A 24,849-nucleotide genomic window follows, 5' to 3' on the forward strand; every position below is an offset into this window, starting at 1 on the left:
TTCTGACCACGGGCCTACATCGACTGGTTACTTAAAGTGAATGGTAGGAAGGCTACATTAACTCAATTAACCAGTCTTTACAACTGTGACACTACTGACACTTTTTAGACATGCCAATCAGCCTACCATGCATGTCTTTGGCCTGGTGGGGGAAACCCGGGGAGAACATGCAAACTCCACACACACAGGCGGGAATCGAACCCCCAACCCTGGATGTGTGAGGCCAACGTGCTTAGTTTTTTCCAATAAAATAAAAATTCACAAACATTTCTCAGTTCACTTATACCTACTTCTTTTAAAGATTTTCTAGAATGCCTACAGTATGTAATTTAAACCTATTTCTTAAAGTTTAACTAAAACTTACTGGGTTAATACAGGGTTCAAACTTTTGATTGGCAGTGAATATATGAGTGTGTTCAACTGTTTTTTTTTTTGTTTTGTTTTGTTTTGTTTTTAATCAAGCAATATACAACAAGTTTAGGACAACAGTCAAACCAGAGGCTTAGAAATAACCAATCAGTCAATCACTCAATAAAATAAAAATATTAAATAAAGGCACCTTCAATATTTTCAGTGCACATTTATGATGTAAAAAAACAAAAACAAAAAAAAAACCCCAGATAAATTCTTTTTAAAAACAAAACAAAACAAAAAAAACATGATATTTGTAACTCTATTTACATTTATGAATGAAAAACCTCAGTCATGAGAATAACTGTGTTTATGAATAAATTAATATTTCGGCTATTTTTCTTTACCACAAAAAAACTTTAATGTTCTCAAATTGAAATGCAGGTTGGTTGAAAATAAAAACATTTTTGATTCTGAAAAATGTATTTACATATTTACATGAAAGGGGGCGGGGGTAGAGTGTAATGGATGCACTCTTCTCCTGCGTGTTTGCTCAGGATTTCTCTTTTCGGTTTACGTAATGCGTAACAGGAGGGTCACGTGACCCGGTTGACGAGTTCGGTGAGTTTCCGTTAGCTGCGCGAGGACGATGGTCAGCGCAGGCCATGGCTACGGTGTGTGTTTTATAGAAGAAAAAGTCGCTGGAAGTACGGCAGGAGAGAAACAGTAAACAATAAAAAGCAAAGTAAAAAATAAACAAATAAACGAGACGGGTAATAATGCCTCGGATGTTGTAGGGGTTTTTGAAATGGCCATAAGAGAGCTGAAAGTGTGTCTTCTAGGGGTAAGTGGAAAAACTTCCTCAGCATTCTTCTACCCGGATTCTTTAGAAATCCAGCGACCGAACAAAACGCGTTGTTTTCCCTCGTCTTAAACAGTCTTCAACACAACTGTAATTAGCTATTAAACGTGCTATGGTTTGATTATTTGAAGCCATTCTGATATTCACATATTTGAGGGGAAAGTAGCTAGCCTAATTAACGCTTTAAAAAAAAAACAGTCGTTAAAAGTCGACCGGTGACGCCATGGCCTAATCTGCATATTCATTGTATCGTCATGGTCATTTGCATATCAAAGAGTGTTACATGTAGAAAGAAGGAAGATTTCCTTAAGACACTTGGAGTGGAATAGAAAAGACTAAATGAACTATTTATTAGGGAGGTAGTATTAATGAATACAAATACGTTATTTGGGATGAATAGATAATGTGTACTAAATAAATATGATTAGGATGTGTTTCTGGGTGGGTTTTTTTTTTTTTTTTGAAGACATGCCAGCAAGGTTCACAGGAAACATCTGGATCCTTTGAGACTCGATCGAACTCGGCTGATGTAGATGAAGTTGAGGAACTGTCAGGTCTATAATTCACAGATAAGAAGTCGGGTGCTTTCACACGTATTAGTATTAAGTTCCCGAGTCCAAATCAGAGTGAACTTTATACCTTTGGGTTGTTTGGGTAGAATCAAGGATGTGACGGCGAGGAAATTTTGACAACGTGTGACAACATCGGGAATACCGGTATCACCGTGGGTAGGGGCTGGTGTCTTTATGAACGCACTTCGCTTTCGAATTAGCGGCAATTCGGAGGCGGCAATTGCTTGAATAGTGGGATTATTATTATTCTTAATGAAAAACACAACTACAAAAACAGTACAATGACAAACTCGCATATTAAACACAGAACTTTTGAAACTAAATCTTCCGCCATCGTCTCGTCAGTCAGCTCGCCTCACTCTCGTCACGTGTAATCTGTGTGTGGCCCCAACACCGGGAACATAGACTATCGCAGCAAGCCTAGTTAGAATCCAAAAGCTATAAAAAACAAGGATGGAAAAAGGCAAATAAACCATTACCAAGTGCGTATAGAAGTCGTAAAAGTCATCTAAGCTCAGAGAACAGAAATGACTGGTTTAAAAGTGTTTGTGTGTGTCATGCACTGTTTATTTTCTCTTTTTGTTCGTCAGTCCCAATCTCATGGCACATCACATCACACATCAGGTTGTTGATGTCTGTAGTACACTGGCACATCCCAACATCTCAGTCATCTTTTTAAATGGTGGCACAGTGTTGTTTTCACATTTAAGAAACGGGGAAAAAAATTATTTTAATCAGCAGTAGTTTTTCATATGTAGCTTCCCAAAGCAGACTGCATTTTTGCTTCACTTCCTGTTATTTGGGCCGATTCTGGATCGGATCACTTTCTCACTGCGTTAGAGTTAGATTGGACCTCACTGAGATGGTCTCGGACCAGCTGTTTTGGTGTGCACCGGAGTCCGAATGCTGTGTTCTCACCTGCACAAACAAACCGCACTGAAGAGGAAAACACAGCAGGGTTTGATTCAAACGGACTCAACCCTGCAAATGTGAAGCACCCTTTCTAACATCTGCTCAAAAATCACTAGACTGAGTCACTTAAAGGGGTCTAAAAGTGGCCAAATCTAGCGCGGGAATTCACTAAGTTGGCAACACTGCCCATTTGAGCAGAAAATCACATTTCAGGAATGTCCACAGTAAAAATGTATACCAGCCTTTACACCACCATCATTATCATCATCATCATCATCATCATCTGGCCTGCTTGAGCCAGAGAGCACGCAGGCTACATCCCAATCTGATTACCAAACTGCCAAGTAGCACACTACCTAGTGTGCTGATTTTGCATGCCACTAGTACGTCAGTATTCATTTTGGGACGTGGTCACATATTTGTGGTCCTGCTATGCTTTGAAAAAAATGATGTGCCTGAGAAATGTTTTTGTTCCTCCTGAATGGACCTGGAGGAAGAAAAATAAACCCCCAAACAATCCTGTTTTCCATTTCCTCTTTTGAAAACGCAGGACACGGGCGTGGGGAAATCAAGTATTGTTTGCAGATTTGTCCAGGACCACTTTGATCACAACATCAGCCCAACTATTGGGTAAGTACATGCTTTGGAACATATAAATTCATATATTGTACCCAGCATTAGACCCAGGTGTGTCTTTAAAGGTCTAGCATGCCGAAATTCATGATTAACCGTTGAAAGAAATGTGCTCATAAGCTTGATTTATTAGCGGCAAAACCAGCCTCATCTCGTCTCCTTTGGTGCTGGAATGCTTACCGTGTCGGATGTTTTCATGAGTCAGCCCAGAACAGCTGAGTAAGGAACTTTTTATGTCTCAGAATGGTTTAGATAAGTACTTCATGATTTACTGCTCCCAAATGAGCCACTACAATAAATCACTGTGGGTATTGCATGAAAATGTAACACATAAGCTGTGTGCATGTAGCGTTGTTGAGATCTGTAGTGCATTGTAGTACATCCCAACATCTGGCAGTCATCTTTTTATTTTCATAAATGTGGCACTGGGTTGTTCTCACATTTACGTAATTAAATCATCATCATCATCATTAGGAGGAGTTTTCCATATGTACATTTTTCTCTGGTTTTTGATCAGACAATAACAGCCAATGACAATCAGATTATGTGTCCATGCTGTTTTCATTTAGCAGTTTCAGTGGCCTGTTAGAAAGCTTTACGTTTGGTTCATATATCTCTCGGTGGCGTAGAGCACCTCGAGTCTGTAGTGTGTAGTACTCTTCTGAATCCCTATACATGTGCACCGAAGATGTGGTCTGGCTGTTGGTAGGAAATATTTTATTAGGCATATTAATTAGCTTGAACAGATGCTAGAAACAGTGAGAACACTGAGGAAAATACTGCACAGTGTAACTTAAATAGCGTCTTTACGTAACACTAGAGCTCATAGCTAAAATGATAGCCGAATATGTTGCATCAGGAGAGGATCAAGCCTTGGGCTACATAAAGATGCATTAATCTACATACACTATATGGCCAATAGCCTGACCATCACATCCGTATGTGGTTCTTCCCCAAACTGTTGCCACATAGTTGGAAGCACACAACTGTCTAGAATGTCTTTATTTCCCTTCACTAACGCGAACGGGCCAAACCGGTTCCAGCATGACAACGCCCCGTGCACAAAGCGAGCTCCATGAAGACATGGTCTGCCAAGGATGGAGTGAAAGAACTCGAGTGGCCTGCACAGAGCCCTGGCCTCAACACCACTGAACTCCTTTGGGATGAACTGGAACGCTGACTGCACCCCAAGGCCTCCTCATCCGACATCACTGCCTGATCTCATTAATGTTCTCGTGGCTGAATTTACACAAATCCCCACAGCCACGCTAAATCTAGTGGAAAGCCTTCCCAGAACAGTGGAGGTCATTATAACAGCAAAGAGGGACTACATCTGGAATTGCATTCTCAGAAATCATATAAGGCTCTGATGGTCAGGTGTAAACACTTTTAACACTTGTAATTAGCTTAATTAGCCAATCACAATTTGGGGCTAGGCAAACACATTGGAGCATTTACTTGCAGGTTTGGGAAACTTCTGGCTTATTCTGATTATAAAAATTGGTTCTGTGTCAAATTTACATATCTCCTACTTCCATAAACATGATTTGAGGAGTTTTACTTGTGAGCTCAGTTTGTGACGTCGAAAAATAGGCATAACCTACTGTATTCTCGTTCATTATGCTAATTATTAGAGGATGACGTAGTGACTGGATAAGTTTGAAAGCAGAACTGGAACACCGTGCACTATGAATAAAATAGCTCTTAAGGTATTTTTGCCTAGATTGGCCACTGTTAAATAAATCACAGACGATGTGACAAAATGAAACCTAGATACAGAAATACCGAACTCCCCTTCGTTTCTACTTCTGACAAATCCTGGCTAGGGATGCTCTGTATTAACGTTTCAAACACATAGGGTTGTATGACCTCGATGTGACCTTTAATATGGCAAATGTGAATGGAGGGAAAAGAGCGGGATTGAATTCGGGAAGAGGACATTGAGTGTTTTCAGTTTGCATTTCTGTGTACTGTAGGTCCACGTATTCTTAATGAGTGTAGAGAACGCACAGACATGTTGATAGTTTAGCTTTAGTACAACAATGATATATTGAAAAATCATTACACAGTAGTAACAGTTACAATTCATGAATGTAGAGAACGTGAATATCCGTGTCTGCTTTGCGTCTACGCTGAATGATCAACTGTGGTGTTAAAAATGGAGTGAGAATGTAAAAGACTATACTTCCTGCTCATTTCCGATTAAAATCAATAACAAAGAAGTTCAAAGAGCTTCCTCCTGTTCTCATCCACACTGTATGATGTGTCACACTGTTTCCATAACAGCTCATGGTTTTGTATTTATGTATCAGGGCGTCGTTTTTAACCAAGACGGTCTCCTGCGGCAATGAGCTTCACAAGTTCCTGATCTGGGACACGGCAGGGCAGGAGAGGGTGAGCATCTCATCTGTATACATTCTGTACACCTAGCAGTCAATGTCGTGTTGCAACCGTGAACGTCAAATACCGCATGTTAAGTGTGTTGGAACATTTTGAGGCTGGTTTTATTTAAAAAGTGATGCTGTTTTCAAAACAAAGTTTCTGAGTCTAAAGGGACATTCAGACAGATGAGGTTGTGGAGGAATACTTCTACCCTCTAGCACTCATAATAATCAGATGTTCTTAATATTAACTTATTTACATGCTTGTTTATGAAAAAAATAACACCCACATTGGGGTTAGACAGCACTCTTTGTAGAGAGATAAGAGAGAGATTTTTTTTTTGGTCTGCTTAGTTTCAAAAACTTTGATTCTTTTGCATCCAGCTCTGAATCTCAGGAATGTAGACCTCACAGATGAGTAATATAATTCCAACATGTATTATGTAACAGTCCAAAGAATCCTAATCCTAATATAAACTATTGTTTTGTTATTGCATGCCGAAACCATGAAGTTTTCCCATGTTTTTTGTAGCAATTCACTAAATTTCAGATTCAGTACTCTGATTGTTAGCCGACTGGGAGCCGTTAGCTCAAGGCCATCTTGGGGAAAAAAAAAAAAGCACAATCATTTACTGCGTTTGCCAGACACTCTTATTCAGAGCAACTTACATGTATACATCTGAGTAGTTGAGGGTTAAGGGCCTTGCTCGAGGGCCCAACAGTGGTACTTTGGAGGTGCTGGGTGTTTGAACTCATGACCTTCTGAGCAGTAGTCCAACACCTTAACTACCACTGCCCATCCCTTATCCCTGATCATCCCTTACATTTAACTGTGGTCCTTTATGTGAGTTGATGCTTGATGGACTAATTGATGCTGTAGTCTCGTGCCAGTGAGAATACCCCAAATCTTCACCGGACGCGTCATAGTTATGTTTCCGTACAACCTACTCTTAGGAGAAAGCGCAACTGTGCACTCCGGGTTTAATCTGTTTTCTGCAAAACCCAGCACTCGATTATAAGTTTTGAGTAGGTGAATTTATAGTTGCATTCACAACATTATTTTTGTTTTGAGAGAGATATTCACTGTTTAGTGTTCAATAATTAAAGCCTAGTTCGAGAGCTACCAGAATCCTCTGCTGACAATCAAACCCCCGCCATACCCCCCCCCACCATACAAGCCTCAAATCAAACTTTCCTTTTAACTAATTGCACTTTCCTGTTGCTCATTACCCCCGTCCTGTTTAATGTCCCTCGTTTTGTAATTCACATTGCTATACAGGTTTCTATAATAAGATATAAGATCAAGATCAGAAAATCTGCTCTAGACTCCACTATAGTAGTTGTATAGCTAGTTAAACATTTTTGCTATACTGTCATTAAAAGGGATATAATACGTAATGTATATGTAAAGCACCAAAAAAACAAAATAAGGAAGCAACTCTCATTGCTATGTTTTCTTTGCTCTCGAGCCTTCATTACCAAGGATACGTTGTGTGTAGAGATCTGCCAGTTGTAATTATAAAACCTATCAGATACACACACACACACACACACACACACAGTCATGTGAATAAATACACCCCGTGGAAATTGTTTGTTTTTTTTTGTTTGTTTGTTGTTGTTTTTTTAAATATTTGGAGAAGCAAACATTTTTATTATCAATTTTAATAATTTAAATTAACAACAAAAAAAAAGATCAGTCAACATGACAAAGTAAGTACATCCCTACATTGATCACACCTTCAAATCCATATAATTAGAATCAGGTGATCAAGATTGGGTGCCAGTGATCAGAAGCTGCTAGGGAGTGCAGGTGGAACCTGTCTTATTTCTACCCCTCTCATATCTAGTGTCTGGTGTTCCCTTTGTTATTGGTGTGTGTGGTGTCATCATGCCAAGATCTAAAGAGTTCTGTAAGGCCTTCAGAAAAAAAGGTTGTGGATGCTTAGGAGTCTGGCAAGGGATTTAAAAAGATCTCCAAATTATCATTCTGTTGTAAGGAAAATAATCTACAAGTGACACAGATTTCAAATGAACTCCAGGACTGGCCGTCCCAGCTAATTCAACCCAAGAGCAGCGCGTCTGATGCAAAAATATGTTTCCAAGAACCCCAAAATTTCATCAAAGGATCTGCTAGTAAGTCTTGCAGCTGTTGGTGTCAAAGTGCAAGTGCATCAGAAAGAGATTTGCAAAGCCCAGGCCTTTTGGAATAATGTGCTCTGGACAGACGAATGAAAGATAGTTGTTTGGCAACAGTAACAGCAGACATGCTTGGCACAGACCAAAGACAGCTTTTCAGGAGAAGCACCTCATACCAACTGTGAAGCATGGTGGTGGAAATGTTATGGTTTGGGGTTGCTTTGCCGCCTCAGGGACCAGACAGCTTGTATTCATTGATTTAGCTATGAGTTCTGCATCATATAAAAAAGTGCTTGAAGATAATGTGAGGCCATCTGTCCAAAAGCTGAAGTTGGACTGAAAGTGGACCTTTCAACGGGATAATGATCTTAAGCACACTAGCTAATCCAGCAAGGAATGGCTCAAAAAGAAGAAATGGAGGGTTATGGAATGGCCTAGTCAAACCCAGGATTTGAATCCCATTGAAATGTTGTTGGGGATTTGAAACGGGCAGGACATGCAAGAAAACCCTCAAACATCTCGCAACTGAAAGAGTATTCCATAGAAGAGTGGTCAAAAATTCCAGCCAGATGATGTCAGAGACTGGTGGACAATTATGCAAAACGCCTACAAGAAGTTATTTCTGCTAAATGGGGCAATACTAGCTTCTGAGGCAATGGGTATACTTACTTTTTCAACATGATCCAACCTGACTTAATACTAGTGTTTGTATAATAATAATAATGTAGTTTAAACGATACCCTAGAAAACCTGAGATTTGCAATAATTCAGTATAATGCATCTCATTAGTATCTTTGTTTCAGGATTCTCTCCTACCTTTTTCTTAAAAAACTAAAAGCAACCCTCGCATCATGATTGAGAGTGAAAAGCGGAGCTGATGTAAGCAGCCAGCTCATTCTGATTGGTACTTTGATAGGATTGATGTCACCTACCAAATATAGTCCTCCCCAACTCGAATCCGCCAGAAGAAAGCAGCCGAAATTCATCAATCTTCTAACCAAGAAAGAGCTAAAGTATTCCTTCTGTTGTAGTCCGTGATAAATTCACTGCAGCAGCTATATATAACAGTAAGAAGCTAATTATGAAAATGAGTTGACATGAGACATACATATAGGTGACAAATGAAAAGAGAACTGATGCTTGCAGATGCTTGCATCTAAAATCTCTGTCTGAATGTTCAGGGTGTAATTGTTGTGCTTCATGTGTCTTTCATATGGACGGGCTCCATTTTATTCCCACAATTACATGACTATTCGAATTCATCCATGAGCAGATGCCAGTATTGTCTTTACAGGAATAGTATTGTGATTATACCCCCACACACAGTGACCACATGCTTTTAGTTCTGCATGCTTGAGGCCAGAGGTCTCTCTCTCTCTCTCTCTCTCTGTCTGTCTGACTTATTCACTGATTTCGATGGAAGTGTTAGCGTGTGTGGAAAATGCTGAGCAGGTATGTTGTCTGCGCTGATGTTGCAAGTGCATGACATCACTAGAAACCATGAGATACGCAATTCTTGGTGAGGTATTTCCTCTTTTGTCGACTCGTGGACTAGACAGTTGTCAGATTGCGGCACCAAATGTAATATAGAACAGTGAAAATAACCATGTTTTGCGACAGACCAAATATTAATAATGGCTTTTAATTTTTACCCTTTGAATTATGAACTCTCTAATAGATTAAGATTATTTAAGTAACCTCCTTTAAATACAGTATATATGCTTTGCTTTCTTGCAGTTTCACTCTCTGGCCCCGATGTACTACAGAGGGTCTGCTGCTGCCGTCATTGTGTATGACATTACCAAACTGGTAAGTTCCTCTGCACAGTTTTACACTGTTTAGCCTTAATTTAAGGGAAAGTAAGTATTTGGACACATATCTAGAACTAAAAAGAAGCACAGAGATGCGCATCTTAAACATTTAGACAAATCAAAATTCTTTGGAACAATATACTCTGGTCAGACGAAACAAAACTAGAACTCTTTGGCAATAATTTAGCTCGTCATGTTGACGAAAGAAGAGTTGCACATATGATCCCAAGAATATCACGCCCACAGTGATGTACGGAGGTGGGAGCATCATGATCTGGGGATGTTTCTCTGCAAACGTTATTGGGGCATTATAAGGCGTTGAAGGAAACAGGAATGGAGTGATGTACCGGGATATATTAGAGGAGAATTTGATCTCATCGGTGAAGAAACCGAATGTGGGGAGAAGATGTTTCAATAAGACAAAGACCCCCAAACATGCGGGCAAAATATTTCAAGAAGGCCATGCATGTCCTAGTCAAGCTCCTGAGTCTATAAGAGCGATCTTCATAATCTTGGGGAATTGAAGACTATCTGGCAAGAGGAATGGGCCACAATTTAATCACAATGCAGCAAAAACCTAATTAGTTCTTGCCATAGATGTCTTGAAGTTATTGCCAACATTAGTACTAATGCAACGGTAATAATGTTGGTCATTTGAGGTGTACTTTTCCCCCGTCCATTTAGTTTAAAAAAAAAAACAAAAAACCTTGTTTATGCTTATGAATAGAGCTCGACCGATAATCTTAAGCATTTTTCCATAATCAGATATCGATTTTGTACGATCGGATCCACTGATGAATGAGAATTTGAGAATTGCGCTTTATTTAACACAGCCATAATTCACAAATGAGATGTGTTACATAAATGCTTGATATGCTGTTTAGAGACAAACTCATGGAGTCGCTTAATCTGTTTACCTCATCAAAGCTTTTTTTTTTTTAAAGACACTTTAGTAACAGTGAACTTTATTTTTAATTTTTTTGCACTCTTTCAGACCCCTCTATTTTTTGGTGTATAAATAAGAGGGTTGTTTTTTTTTTCGTATGCAAGGAGAAAGGGAAATTGACAACATTGTTATAAATTAAATGGTTCATTCAGTTCAGTGGTGTTGTTATCATTGTGTCAAAAACATAAGTAAAACTATAAATAAATATCAGTTTTGCATATCTGTTATCGGGCACATAAATATGCAAATAATCTGTATTGGTATCAGTTATAAAAATCTATATCGGTCGATCGTTTTAAATAATAAAAACAAAAGTGACATAATACTTATTTCCCCTCACTGTATCTACTCGGTTTATGTATAGAAGGACAATTCACATGGTCACAGAATACATTCCATAGAGGCACAAGATGGATTTGCACATACATTACTGTGGCTTTGAAGAGTTGGTCAAGTTTCTTCTTCTCTGCAGGACTCCTTCCAGACCTTGAAAAAGTGGGTGAAGGAGCTAAAGGAACATGGCCCAGAGGATATTGTGGTGGCAATTGCAGGAAATAAGAACGACTTGGGTGATATACGGTGAGCATCTAGCAGTCTGAGTTTTCCTGGCTGTCCCTCTGCAGTTTAGAATGAGTTTAGATATTAAAAAGTTTTGGGTAGGGCTTTGACATTTTGCCTAGAGTTTACACTTTGTGGTATCAGTCAGTCATCAGACCCACTGGTGGAACTGTAAAAAATAGGGATATGTATGGATCAAACGATGGAGAACTACCAATCTAACCAAGGTGAATATTAAAATCTAGGACTGTAGAAACAACCCATATGAACCATTTAGGTGGCTAGCTATCCAGCCTAGAATTTTTAATAGCCTAATTAATGTAACATAGCATTATTGAATAATAAGACAATCTCCCAGTATTATGTGTTTAAATATACTGCTTTATTAACCCTGGACTTTACTGGTTAGATCTGTTTTGTTTTGTTTTATTTTATTAAAGATCATGAATATGGACTGACTTTCCCTGTCCGTTTTTATTAGACTTGTATTCCCTGTCAAATTGAGGACAGCACAGTTTGACAGCTTTGGAGTTGTTTTGTGCGACGCTGACCCGATTGCTTCGCAATCTTTGCAGGGAAGTTCCCACAAAAGACGCCAAGGAGTTTGCAGAGTCGATCGCAGCCATATTCATCGAAACCAGTGCTAGAAATGCTGTCAATGTTGAGGAACTCTTTCAAAGTATTAGTAAGTGTTGCTTGATTTGATCCCGATAAGCCTGGAGTCATCACCTAAGCTTAGAAAGGTACTGAGTTGATATCATATATCCGCTTCCTAAAGGTGTTTGTGTAATGGACAGTTAAGTTCAGTAACTGATAGCAGAGTGCATGCTGCTATAGTAGGGATGAAATATTGTGCTGATATTATAACTGTAAAGATTTGTTGTGATTTTAATATCTCCGTTAATTGGTTCACTATGAAGACATGAACACAGTTATAATATCACTACCAGCCTCATTAACCTTTATGGATATTCAAATATTAAAATTAGGAACAAGGCACATCTCTACCATGTAATCATTTGTCATGTATAGACTGGACACAAATTTGGACACAATGTCTTTATGTTAGGTTTCTAAGACAAATTTAGATTTCTAAGACAAATGTAAATTCGGAATTTCACGCCTATATATGTATCCCTTTATTATTTTAATTAAAATGTATTTTAATAAGTAGTCCTTTTTTAATTATATCCCCAAACAAGTAGTTTTTATTTAGAACTTTATTTAGAACATTAATGAGCTTCTTTTAAGCAAAGCTTCCTGGTTGAGAAGAGGCCAAGAGTGTGCAAAGCTTCATCAGGAATACTGTTTTCTTCGTCACTGTATAAATCCATGTGTGTTGTTTCATAGTGTTCATGTTTTAATGAATATTTTAAAATAGTAAAAGTAAAGAAAACCCCTCTGAGATCAGGTGTGTTCTAACTGTTGGTAGTGTATACTTACCAGCATGCGAACAGAGGAGATGCAGGAATGCAGCGTGCGGTAATCAATATCCAAATGTTTGCTCTGCAGGTCGGCAGATCCCCCCGCTGGAGAACACAGACGTGGATAGCAACGAGTCGTTCAAGATCACGCGCCAGCCGCTTCCATCAGCTAGACGCTGCTGTTAGAGGAGTGAGAAATTTGGCTTGCTCTCTTCCTTATAGATGGATATTTAATTTAGCTTTATAACCATCATAACCTGTAACCTAAAGTTAGCCTGACTTTACTGCTGAAGTGAAAAGAGTTTAGATTCAGCAGTTTTAAGCATACAGTAGCTTAACGAATTTACAAAAAGACACAAGGCAGATTGAAGAATATTTCCAGTGTTCAGTGTGGAGCAGAGTTAGCTGGCTAACTCTGTAAGATTCATTTCATAAGGAGCAGAGCCATAGATCTTAAAGCATTGGTGCCAGACTCCATTGCTGTAACTTCACAGTCCTGAACAACTTAGAACTCAAAAAAAAAAAAAGAAGACAAAACCCTGAAGTCTGATTGTGCTGTCCGTCTCTGTTTAATGCTGGTCCAGTATCAGCTGGCTGTGTCCAGATGTTCTTATTAATAACGACACGAAAGACAAACAAACCCCAAAAGCATGAGTCCTACTCTTAGGATTTTTTTTAACACTTATCAGAAAGCAGAATGGTTTTAAAAACTGCTCAGAGTGTTTACATTAGCCTTTTATAATCAGGTACTTTACCAGCTCTCTCAACTGACAGCTATAATATCCACAATATGTAGAATATAATCACAGTGTCGCTTGTAAATTTAAAGGCAGATTCACACAGATTTGTCAGTTTACCAAGTCCAAGTCAGAGCAAAATTGATCTATTTGCTGTTTGATTTAGTTTGGGTTCACAGTGCTCAAAATTAAACATAAATGTGAAAAGATGAGGGGTTTATAGGCTTGGGAGTGTACGTGCAAAACTCTTTCGTTCATTCATCGGTCAAAAATATTGCGACGAAAAAAGTAACAAGCAAATGCAAAGCACACATAGAAATCACATAAATCACCTGAGTACGGAGAACGCATAGCCGAGGCTAGATAAATGATTTGTTTAAATGACGAAACAGTTTGTTTATTGTATTTTATATACGGTTCAAATATCCAGAATACATGGCATGCCTGCAAGGCTACAGCTCTGTCTTTTGGTTCAGTATGCACCTCGTAGCTCTGTTTAGCAGCTCGCATCTACAAAATAAAAAAAGGCCACCTGAAACCCAAAATACACAGCATATTTAATTTACCTCCTGTATTTGGGTTGATTCGCTTTCTCACTGCAATCATATAGCGATAGAATTCAATTAGAAGAGGACCGAGACCGCCTCAAAATGCACGTGTTGGACCGGCTGTTTCTGGGCCGCACCCAAGCACGATTGCCGTGTTCTCACCTGCGTAAACGAATCACACTGCGGGAGAAAACACACCTGGATTCCATTCAAACGGAATAAATAAACACGGCCCGAGTGAAAGCACACTAAGAGGTCCTATTTCAATCGAAACCAAGTTAATGAGGTAAATATGAACCAGATGGGATGCAGCCAGTGCTCAGTGCTCAGTCACAGGTAGATGGTTAAGGATATAATAGCCTGTTAGGAGTCAATACATCTTAATAAGCTTAAGAAACGCTACACATGTTAAATATGAGATTTACAGTTTTAGTATTCCTAAAGTATTTAGTATTCCTATTCGGTGCACTAATGAAATTTTTACCAGGAGACATATTCCAAGTAGAATGATGATCATTCCTGTTTTATAATCTCTCATCATTCATCATCGTCCTCGGCTGTTTAAATGTCATGTAGCGTTCGAGCACGTGGCCGAAAACGTCAGCAGTATACATGTAGGATTTGTAATATTTGTAAGAAGCGAGTGCGTTCTTCAGGTGTGAAGTCAATAGCTGAAAACCTATTGTGCAATTCTGCACCAATGTATGGGTCTTTTATAAATGCTGCCAATAATTTGTACAGGATGCTCAATTATACAAAATACTTGTAATTATTACTAATCCATGAAGTGTCTTAAAAGTGCGGTACTGTAAGAGATGAAGCCGCTAACACTTACAGTAGTTAGCATTGTGCTTTGAATGTGCATGCAGTCTTCAGGTGCCTTAAGTATTCACAGATGTAGTTGGAAAAGTCAATACAGTGTTTAACATGTAGGTGTTAGCAGTCAGGCATTGATGTATTTATCAAGTACGCTTGAAATTGAAACTGTTAAATTAAGCATTGTCCATTTCTAGATTGTTCACGCTAAAATTTTGTATGTTTTACATTTTACTTGTTACATATTAATTAGTCTTACGGTCGAGTGCAGATGTTTGCAACCTCAAGGTTTTTGCATAGGGGAAATGTAAGTGTATATTAAACCCATGTAAAAAATAAATCAGATTGTTGCCACCTCACAGCTCCAGGGTCTATGTTCAGTCCTGGACTCTGGCTGGTTACTGTCTGTTCTGGCCCATATCCAGCTTCTCTGGTTTACTTCAACTCCCAAAGCACGCCAGTAGGTGGATTGGAGACCGCTAAATTGCTGTTAGGTGTGAATGTGTGTATTATTGCTGATGGACTTGTATCCCCACCTCATATTCAGTGTCCCCAGGATAGGCTCCAGTTCCCCAGTGACCCTGGTCACTGATTAAAATTGTGTATCTTGTAAACAAGACAACAATCTTAAACATAAAGCAGAAAAAGTTTCAAAATTATAAAAAAAAATGTCAACATTTTGCCTAGATCCAAGTTTGATAATTGGCAGAGTTCATACATAATATTCTGCCTTCATTTTGTCCTACGTGGGTGTAAACGTTTGCACATGACTATAAATACGTTTTGTGTTTTGTTTTTTCCGCTAATCCGAATCAGAAGCACTTTGCCAGGTTAAAGACTGTGATTAGTGAACAGCCACTAGGGGGCAGTGTGAGTTTTAATCTTAAAACAGAAATACATAATGCCGGGTCTCTCTCTCTTTCTGTGTCAGAGGATGGGAGGTCTGTTCCCCTCTGATAATGTCCTCAACGCCTTTATTGTGTCACTGGTTTGTGTTTGTTGTCTTTTATCCGGATTATTAACGAAGTATGTTGGAAGTATTTTCAGCATGCAAAGAGGACACCTAATGAGATCAGAGTCTGAGTGCAAATTGAAGTCAGTTGAAACAGCAGGTTAATTAAGAGTGTGGAAATGAAATCCTAAATAGTTATAGCATTAAGGACGGGCTGTAAAAACACTGACTTTTTATTTAACCCTGAGAAAAACACAAACCATTTAACACATAAATCTTAATGCTGTGTGTGTTATTTTATATCAGTCTTGTCCGTATCTTATCTGCTACAACACAATGACCAAAGCATAGATGTTTTTGCTTTATGTATGCCGATGCATTAATTACCAATTCTGCCTATACTAGCGATAAGCAACAATGCCCTTATTATTTACATAAATTATTTACATCTGAATGCTGATCAGAGTAACATATTGTAATAAGCAGTTTGTTAATAAATATGCACAGTAACGTTATCTTGCATTTTTGTATTTAATTTTATAGAGAACATTAAACATTATAATGGAAATTCTGTGATGTGTTATTCACCTCCAATTCCAGGCGATATGATATTGGTGGAATTAATGGTCAGCAATTTTGTTCAAAGTTACCAAAAGCTGCTTTTAGATTTTAAACAAATGCAGCCTTGTTGCAGTGTTTCCTCCAAAGCCACGTTACTAAAACAAATACAAACGCGCTGCCTTTGCAAGATGAAGTTCCTGAATTGACTGGGGGGTACAGTAAAGATACCTCCTTGTCTTGATTGGTTGGAGGTCGGTAGTACAGTTTGGTCAGGCCCGGCTTCTGTTAACGGGCCCGGGGTGTTGAAGAGAACAGAAATGTTCTTCTAAAACAGGTATTTTGCTAAATGAAAGACCTTCCATAAAACGTTCAAACATTTTCCAATGCGTTCACACACAAGACAGCTCAACCAGTCCACATGTGAATCTTGAATGGCTGACAGTTGCGCAGGTGTTTGGATCTCTCCTAAATGACCCCACACTGCCTGGAAGCCCCGTCCTCGTCCTCCAGCTCACTTTAGTAATGTTTTGTCTGGTGCTGCTGTTTTTGCCATCTCTTCCTGCAAAGGTAAATGGAGAATGTTTTGAATTCATTAATGTGAAAGAAATGGTGTTCGTCTTCTTTGAATTATTCCATTGTAATATTCATTATTAACGTGAACATAACATTACGTTAATAAACCGAAATTTTGGCCACCGAAAATGGTCAAAAATGGTTGCTCCTGAAAGAGAAACCAAAGCTGACAATTCTACCTGAAATAGAACAGACCTATGTCAAGTTATCAATAAATAATTTTAATGGGAATGATAATTAGAAAGCGATTAAAACTAGAAATGCACCGATGTATCGGCCAATAAAGGCTATTTTTCACGCTATTGGGCGATAGTTTAAAAACAAAATGATCAGGGCCGATTATATCCTGTCAATCAAAATCGCGCAGGAAAACACATCGATTGCGTATAAACTCTGGCATCTGTTTCTCTCATACAACGGTATCACTGGCTTGTTTTAGACCACATAGCTTTTTCTTTAGGTTTTACATCTGTGATGCTCAGAGAAAGTGATGAGTAAAATCTGTTCATAAATGTTCACTCGGGTCCCCTAAATCCAGTCCAGGACCAAATCAAGTGTGTGAAGCCGTGTGGAGGAATTTATCTGAGCCTCAAGGAGTACTAAGTATCATCCTGACAGAGTCATTGAAGAACATCAGAGGGTGATCGTGTTGAGGAGTGGTCTGGAGTGGGAGATACTGTCCCTGTAGTAATAAGCGTTTTGTTGGGTGTAGATTACTCATGTGTGTGAGTTAACACTCTCACTGACCTCCTGGCTTCTCTCTTGTCTCATGCTTGGCTCTGTAATACCCGAGGTACTTCGAGTTCATTTTAAGAGTGTTTGTTTGAGAATATGTGTGTGACAGGTCGGCGAGGGGGAGTATTATGGCGTTTCTTCACTTCCTCTGAGCTGCCCGTCACTCGTCTGGACTACTTAATGCAAGAAGGGCGGAACTGTACAAATGCAAAGGGGGAAAAAAGAACCGATTACCAAATGTCAGGAAAATGAGTAGCACATCACCATGGGAACATTCACATGAAGATGGTGCAAGAATCAGGTTCCTTCACTTCAACCACAGAGTTTCTGAAGCTGCTTGATGGAGATTCAGTACGTTGGTATTATACCCTCTGCTTTCTGATGACATTAAAGGCGCAATAAGTAACATTTTTGTGTTTGATGTAAGTCTGGATCAACTACAAGTCGCACGTCGTTGTCTTGCGGAAAAAACAAGCAGTGTCTGGGGAGCCTTCCGTGCATGCACACTGTAACCATAACGCTGTTATTGCTTTTGCCTTCTGACTGTACCAGATGATTAACTACATACCTGCAAACTAGTCTCTTTTCGGCGAAATTCGCCGTTTTGAATCAAAATATGTCATTTACGTGAATCGTGTAGATCCAAAGAGGTTTTTTTGGGGGGGGGGGGGTGAAACTGGAAGCACAACAAGGGCCCGTTCTTTTATTCGTTATATTAAATGTAGATGCGCTCATGCCGCGCGAGATGGGAAATCCCAATTTTTCAGAATTCTGCAAGTGCACCACAGGTCATGTGACAAGAACCAACCAATCAGCTTCACCCTTTCTCTTTGTCCACTCTGAAATAGGCTTTGAATCTCACGGAGCAGTTGGATTAGTTGGAGAAATTCTCCGTGTTGTCTACGTGATTGAAGGGTAGGGTGCGCCCAAACAAGACGTTTTTTTCTCTCTTCTCCATAAATAAACCTAGTAGCAGAGCTTCTGTAAGGGATTTGCGGTGCTGTAAATCCATCCTGTGCTAAAACTTCCTCGTCGCTTAGCAACGGCAGACACCACAGGAGCCCAAGCGTTTACCACGCGTTTTTCGGCGCTAAATTTGAATGGCCCCTAAACCTCATGAATCAGAAATCCGCTAATTTCCCATACACTGGAGTGAGACCACAGACGTCTCTCGAGCTGTCGCGACCTTTTTCCCCAATACTACATCTTTGGTGCGGCGCCTCGTGATACGTTTTTTCCTTAACGTTACCCCATCAAACTTTTCCCAACCTGTTAGTATGCTTGTTAGCACGTAAGCTAACGTCAGTCAGTTCAGAATGAATCGGAATACTTTCGCTGAGTTTAAGACTCCCACTGCATCCGTATTTCTGTCTGATTTTAACGTCTGTCGTTATCGAAAGTGACTAGGGGAATAAAAACGAACATGCAATGAAAAAGACCTGCTGCGTTTTAATGAGTGATCGTGTTGACCATGGTTACGTGTTAAAATAAATGGCGCACTTATATAGCGCTTTTATCCAAAGCGCTTTACACTGTGTCTCATTCACCCATTCACACACACCAGTGGTAGCAGAGCTGCCATCCAAGGCACTAACTTGCCATCTGGAGCAACTTGGGGTTCAGCGTCTTGCCCAAGGACACTTCGGTATGTGGAGTCACGTGGGCCGGGAATCGAACCGCCAACCCTACGATTTGTGGACAACCCGCTCTACCACCTGAGTCACAATCGCCCCACAGCCGCCGTGTTAACATGATCAGTGTTTGCTAATGTATTCAATTTAGAGACGTAAAATTTATTAAACCTTTTTTTCTTCAGTTTTATGCTTCAGATTTGCGAAACAACAGTTGGGTTTCTAATATTTGTGTTTGAGCTTCACCTTGGTCATATACACTGATATATATATATATATATATATACCGCTTATCCTTCAGGGTCACGGGGAACCTGGAGCCTATCCCAGGGAGCATGGGGCACAAGGCGGGGTACACCCTGTATGGGGAGTCAATCCATCGTAGCGCACACTCACACACACATTCACACACCCATTTATACACTATGGACACTTTGGAAATGCCAATCAGCCTACCTTGCATGTCTTTGGACTTGAGGAGGAAACCCCCACAGCACGGGGAGAACATGCACACACACACACACACACACACATATATATATATTGAACCATTTGGAGTGCATGCATGGTTTTGGTCTCTTTTGAAAAGTTTTGGTCTCTTTTGAAAGTTTTTTCCCCAGAAGTCAGAAGTAATAGAACTTTGAACAGAATGAAACAAAAGCTTTTTTTGTGCCTGATTTTTTTTTTTTTTTTTTTTGCATGCAGATGATTACAGCTGAGAGCTGTTAGCTGGAACACAATTGGAACACAATTGGACAACAGCAGGAAGCATTTCCTAGTCCAAGTTCAAATTTGATAACAATTGTGCCATTGTTTACAGAACTTTACGCAGGGACTTTTAAGTTGAAGTGTTGAAACACACCCGTGAAGCAAGATATCATTCTTATCAGCCATTCACTGGCTACACTATAGACAAGTCGTCTCCACAGCTGGCAGCATTTAGCTTGTGCTATTAAGGTAGGAAAGAGGGAAGGAGCTTCTCTTCAGCACAGACTCTCACTGGATTTGATGCCTATAGACAGGACATGGACACTCCTATTGGTTCAAATGAGGGGTCATTCCGGGGGTCCATTTTGAGATCTAGCGATTAGGTGTGTTCACTTCCTTATCTGATGCGATAAGGAGAAAAGGTGATCTTCTGAGTTAATTTGGAATGACGCAGCAGCAGTTCATGCGGATTTACTGATATAAAATGTGTTTTGGACAAAATATTTTTACGTAATTGGATTGTTTAGATCTTTGCCACTGTAACAAGACTGTTTTTGTTGGGATGTTATGGATCAGTGGTCTGCATTGAGGCTTCAAGGGTGAAACTTGCCTCCGTTTGGTATTTTTTGTTTGTATGTTAATTGTAGCTGCTGTTGTGATTGTATCTTTAAACGGTTTATATCAATCTAATCACACGATTCTTAGCTTCCCAACCTTATATTCTGTATAACGTTCCCCTAATAACATTGCAAAAAAGTGTGTTAAAATTAACCCTAACCCGAGGCTAGAGCAGTCTGTTTCCTATACAGTGTGCATCTGCCATTTTGTAGTGGTGTCTGAAAACAGTGGGGAATATCCAGTGCACACTTTTAATCCCATAATGCTCTGTGCTGTTTGGATGTTTTTGGTGCGCACTGTCACAGAGGAATACAGTGAGCTAAAAAGGCAATGCGCCTCCAGTGTAAATCTCTAGCATAGATTTATTCACAAAATAAATTCAATCGATTTTCCAATAGTCTAACCATGCTGAGTTGGAATCTTTGTGTTCCTTGCTGAAACATCTCCAATTTGACATCAAAATTCTCATTTGTTCACTGACAAGTGTAGTTTGTCTTTTTGAAGGAGAAACCTTTATTCGTCACATACTATATACTGTACAGTACAGCACAGTGAGATCCCTTTCTTCACATACCCCAGCTTGTTAGGAAGTTTGGGTCAGAGTGCAGGGTTAGCCATGATATGGCACTACTGGAGAGGGTTAAGGACCTTGTTCAAGAGCCCCAACAGTTGGAGCTTGGTGGTGCTGGGGCCCTGTCCTTTTAATCAGTAACCCAGAACCTTAACTGTTGAGCTACTTTGCTTGGTCCCATGAGCAAAATGTCATCTTCCTTTAATGGCAGACCATCTTATCCATTTGTTTTTCTCCCAAATTCTCCAACATTCTGGGGGCATGGTGGCTTATTGGTTAATACATTTACCTCAACTCTCTGGGATTGGGGGTTCAAATCCTACCTCTGCCTTGTGTGTGCAGAGTTTGCATGTTCTCCCCTTTGCTTCAGGGATTTTTGCCTTGTACTCTGGTTTCCTCCCCCAGTCCAAAGACACAACTGAAATGATTTTATTTTATTTTATGTTTTTTTTTTTTTTTTATTATTATTGTTAAATATCTTTAATCAGCTCACACAATATACTTGGCCACCGCATACTACCACACTAAATGTCTCATGAGTGCACCACAAATGACTATTTTAATTTTCTTTTTTGGTTAATTTGTGACACAGCCATTGCTTTGGGATTGGATAATAACACCTGCACTTATTATTTATTTATATATTTTCCCCTAGCTCTTTCTAGGAGGTCATCTGGAGGTACGTTTGTGAAACAACAAATCGTAAGCTGTGCCAAACCTAACGGAAAAGGAAAAGCCTTAACTAACCATCCTATTTAAAATCTGCTTTCTATTTTGTATCACCATGTAACATTTTCTATCAACTGCTATCCATTTACTTTGTTTTTAATAGTGAATGCCTTTAATGGAAGGCTTTTATGCAAGAAACTGATTCTAGCTGAGCACAAAAGGGTCATGTCAGCCTCTCTATTGATCTCAAGTGGAAGTGAAGGACATTCGTTCACTGCGGTTATTAGCTAATTCTGTTTACTCTAGATCTCTGACATGAAAGGTCAATGAAAATACCACGTACCCTCTATTCTATTTCTTTCAGAGCATTTTATGTTAAATATCAGAACAGCACTTGGTTCAGTATATTGCTGAGATTCTATTGCACCACTTGCTGTGTATGACTTAAAGCCACTTTGTTAGTTTAAGTATAGTTTTGTAATGTGAGATTTCGCAAATACACAATGTGTGTGTGCGTGCGTGTGTGTGTGTGTGTGTATATATATGTATATATAATTTGAATCCCTATTATTATTCATTATTGATTATTATCATTTAAATGCAAATAAAGTGATGTTATAAAACAGGAATACGCCCTGGATGGGACACGAGTTCATTATACTGTACATTCACACACTCAATCACAACTAGAGGTATTTTAGTATAGACAGTCCACCTCCTGGTGTGTTTTGGGAGGTAGGAGGAAACCCACACGGATACGGCGCGAACATGCAAAACGTCACACAGACAGAAATGCTAGCTGAGGGTCAAACAGAAAACTCTGGAGCTGTAAAGCACCAACGCTACCCGCGGTTTCGCCGTACCGCCTGTGATGTCATGTAATTGAATTGAATTTCAGAAAGCAAATGTAACCTCTTATTCCTTCATTCAGACAAGACAGCACTGCCTCTTTTTACTTGGACAGAAATGGCACATCACAGCAGAGGACTGTCGAAGCTTGAAAGCTGTACCGTGCAAATCCTGACACATGAATGGGGAATAACTGTAGTCTAGTAAGGAAACACCAGGCAACAATCATTTCTGACTATTTCTACCCACAGTCATTGTGCTCCTCACACAGGATTTATACATGAGCAAATGGAGCTTTTTCTGTAACTCACAGCTCCTTCTTTCATTCGCTTACAAGTAGACTCTTAGCTCAAATTTTATTATATTTCTTATAATATTCATTTTCTTATATATTGGGTGGAAAGTAACAAAAAATGTACTTGAGTACATGGTTCGCTGTAATGGTACTTTAAGTATTGAGTACTTCTAGTGTTTTATTAACAAAATATTCAACTTCGCTACATTTATTTTTGATCACCATTACAGAGTAATAATAATAATAATAATAATAATAAGAGATGCACCGATACAAAATTTCTCAGCCGATACCGATAACCGATTATTCAGAGTGATATCGGCCGATACCGATAACCGACACCGATCGTTCTGCCTTTTATACCTTCTATTAAATGAATAATAATTAATTCCACAATTCTGAATGAAACGTAAATTAAAAACTTTATTCTCTCCATTTCAACAAGTTGTTTCACAGTACCTGGTCTCATACACAGAAAATTACTCTCTCTCTCTCTCTCTCACTCTCTCTCTCTCTCTCTCTCTCTCTCTCTCTCTCTCTCTCTCTATATATATATATATATATATATATATATATTACTATATATATATATATATTACTATATATAGTCATAGGTTCTGACCTTTTAAAATGTTCCTATGCAATTTTAGTCATGGCTTGCATATTAAAGACTTATTGAACCATTTTTTATTTTACATAAATTAGATTATTCCTAAGGGCTTAAGATGACATGCTCATTGTAACTATTAATGAGTGAATAAATCGCATGAAGCTTTTATTTTTGTTGAGTGATGGAGTCATGCATTCCCCCCCCCCCCCCTCCACACACACACACACACTCCCACACCTGGATGTAGCACCTGCAACTGACTCCGTTTGAACTGACAGAACACGCGTAGGATGTAAGCATCACCGCCGTCTTCTGACAACTCTCCAGACATCATCTACTCACTACACACTGCTCTAGAGACCAGTACTCCTCATTATGTTTTGCCAATCAAACGTTTGCTCGCCTTTACCTGTTGAGCAGATCACAGCTTTTCATTACAGGACTTTTAATCATTTTACTGTTAAATGTCATTCGTAAGTGCAAAACCTGAGACAGGCTGCAGCCAGTTTGGGTATGAGTTGCGTGAATGCACCATGCAGAATCATATCTTCTCCAAAACCCCAGGCTCATGTATATCCTCACAAATGGCAGAAAGAATATTATTATATTATTTCAGTTAGGTTTACTGTAAGTTAATATAAACACCAAAATGATAGCAGTTTCAATATTTTTATATACAGTATATTGTATATGTATAAATAGCTCATGAATACCAAACCTTTGCCGTTATAACTTCTTAGCAATTTTTCAATCCTTTACGTCATAATATTTGCCTTGCCTTGTCTTCTTACCAGTCTCAGATGTCATACACTGCCTTCTTTTAATAAGGTATGGAGACTGAAAGTGTCCAGCCATCCATTGTGTGTACCACTTATCCTGCACAAGGTCAAGGGGAGCCTGGAGCCTATCCCAGAGGACTCAGGGCAAAAGGTGGGGGACAGCCTGGATGGGGTGCCAACCAATCGCACATACTCACACTGCAGACAATTTGGAACGCGAAGACAACTTACAACGAATGTTTTTGGACCGGGGGAGGAAACCGGAGTACCCTAAGGAAACCCCCGAAGCATTGGAGAACATGCAAGCTCGGCACATATGGGCCACTGTACCCCCCAACTCAGAGCGTCTTGTAGATAACCCAGTGTTACTTTTTCCTTTTTTTAACCAACATTTTTTTGGACTGTACATTTCCCATCATTGTAAGTGAAATCTCCTGTTGTATTTTTGTCACAACCGCACCTCAATGCTTTTCAAATCATGCTGGGTGCAACTGAAGCAAATGTCTGTATTAACCATTAATTTATGGATACTACTATAGACCACATGATTATATGGTTTACTAGCCCAATAAGATTTTCACTCTGTTGCACACTAGCAGGTCGCACTT

The 24,849-nt window shown here is 39.3% G+C and overlaps 1 protein-coding gene across 1 annotated transcript; it reads left to right on the forward strand.

Annotated features, from left to right (window-relative positions):
* The first annotated feature begins 951 nt into the window (after nt 1-951).
* rab31 (RAB31, member RAS oncogene family) lies at nt 952-13,760 on the forward strand. Its single transcript, XM_053651260.1, has 7 exons — nt 952-1,195; nt 3,248-3,327; nt 5,643-5,724; nt 9,588-9,659; nt 11,080-11,186; nt 11,741-11,850; nt 12,678-13,760. The coding sequence occupies exons 1-7, from the start codon at nt 1,160-1,162 to the stop codon at nt 12,773-12,775; spliced, it is 585 nt and encodes a 194-aa protein (XP_053507235.1). The 5' UTR covers nt 952-1,159; the 3' UTR covers nt 12,776-13,760.
* Nucleotides 13,761-24,849: the final 11,089 nt, after the last annotated feature.

The sequence above is a fragment of the Ictalurus furcatus genome, chromosome 20 (genome assembly GCF_023375685.1).
Source record: "Ictalurus furcatus strain D&B chromosome 20, Billie_1.0, whole genome shotgun sequence".
NCBI classification, from domain to species: Eukaryota; Metazoa; Chordata; class Actinopteri; order Siluriformes; family Ictaluridae; genus Ictalurus; species Ictalurus furcatus.

What these genes read in the sequence shown, in the direction of transcription:
- rab31 (XM_053651260.1), top strand. Translation starts at nt 1,160, where the DNA reads ATGGCCATAAGAGAGCTGAAAGTGTGTCTTCTAGGG. An exon ending in TGAAAGTGTGTCTTCTAGGG is followed by an intron (nt 1,196 to 3,247) that starts GTAAGTGGAAAA and finishes TTGAAAACGCAG; the next exon opens with GACACGGGCGTGGGGAAATC. An exon ending in TGTATGACATTACCAAACTG is followed by an intron (nt 9,660 to 11,079) that starts GTAAGTTCCTCT and finishes TCTTCTCTGCAG; the next exon opens with GACTCCTTCCAGACCTTGAA.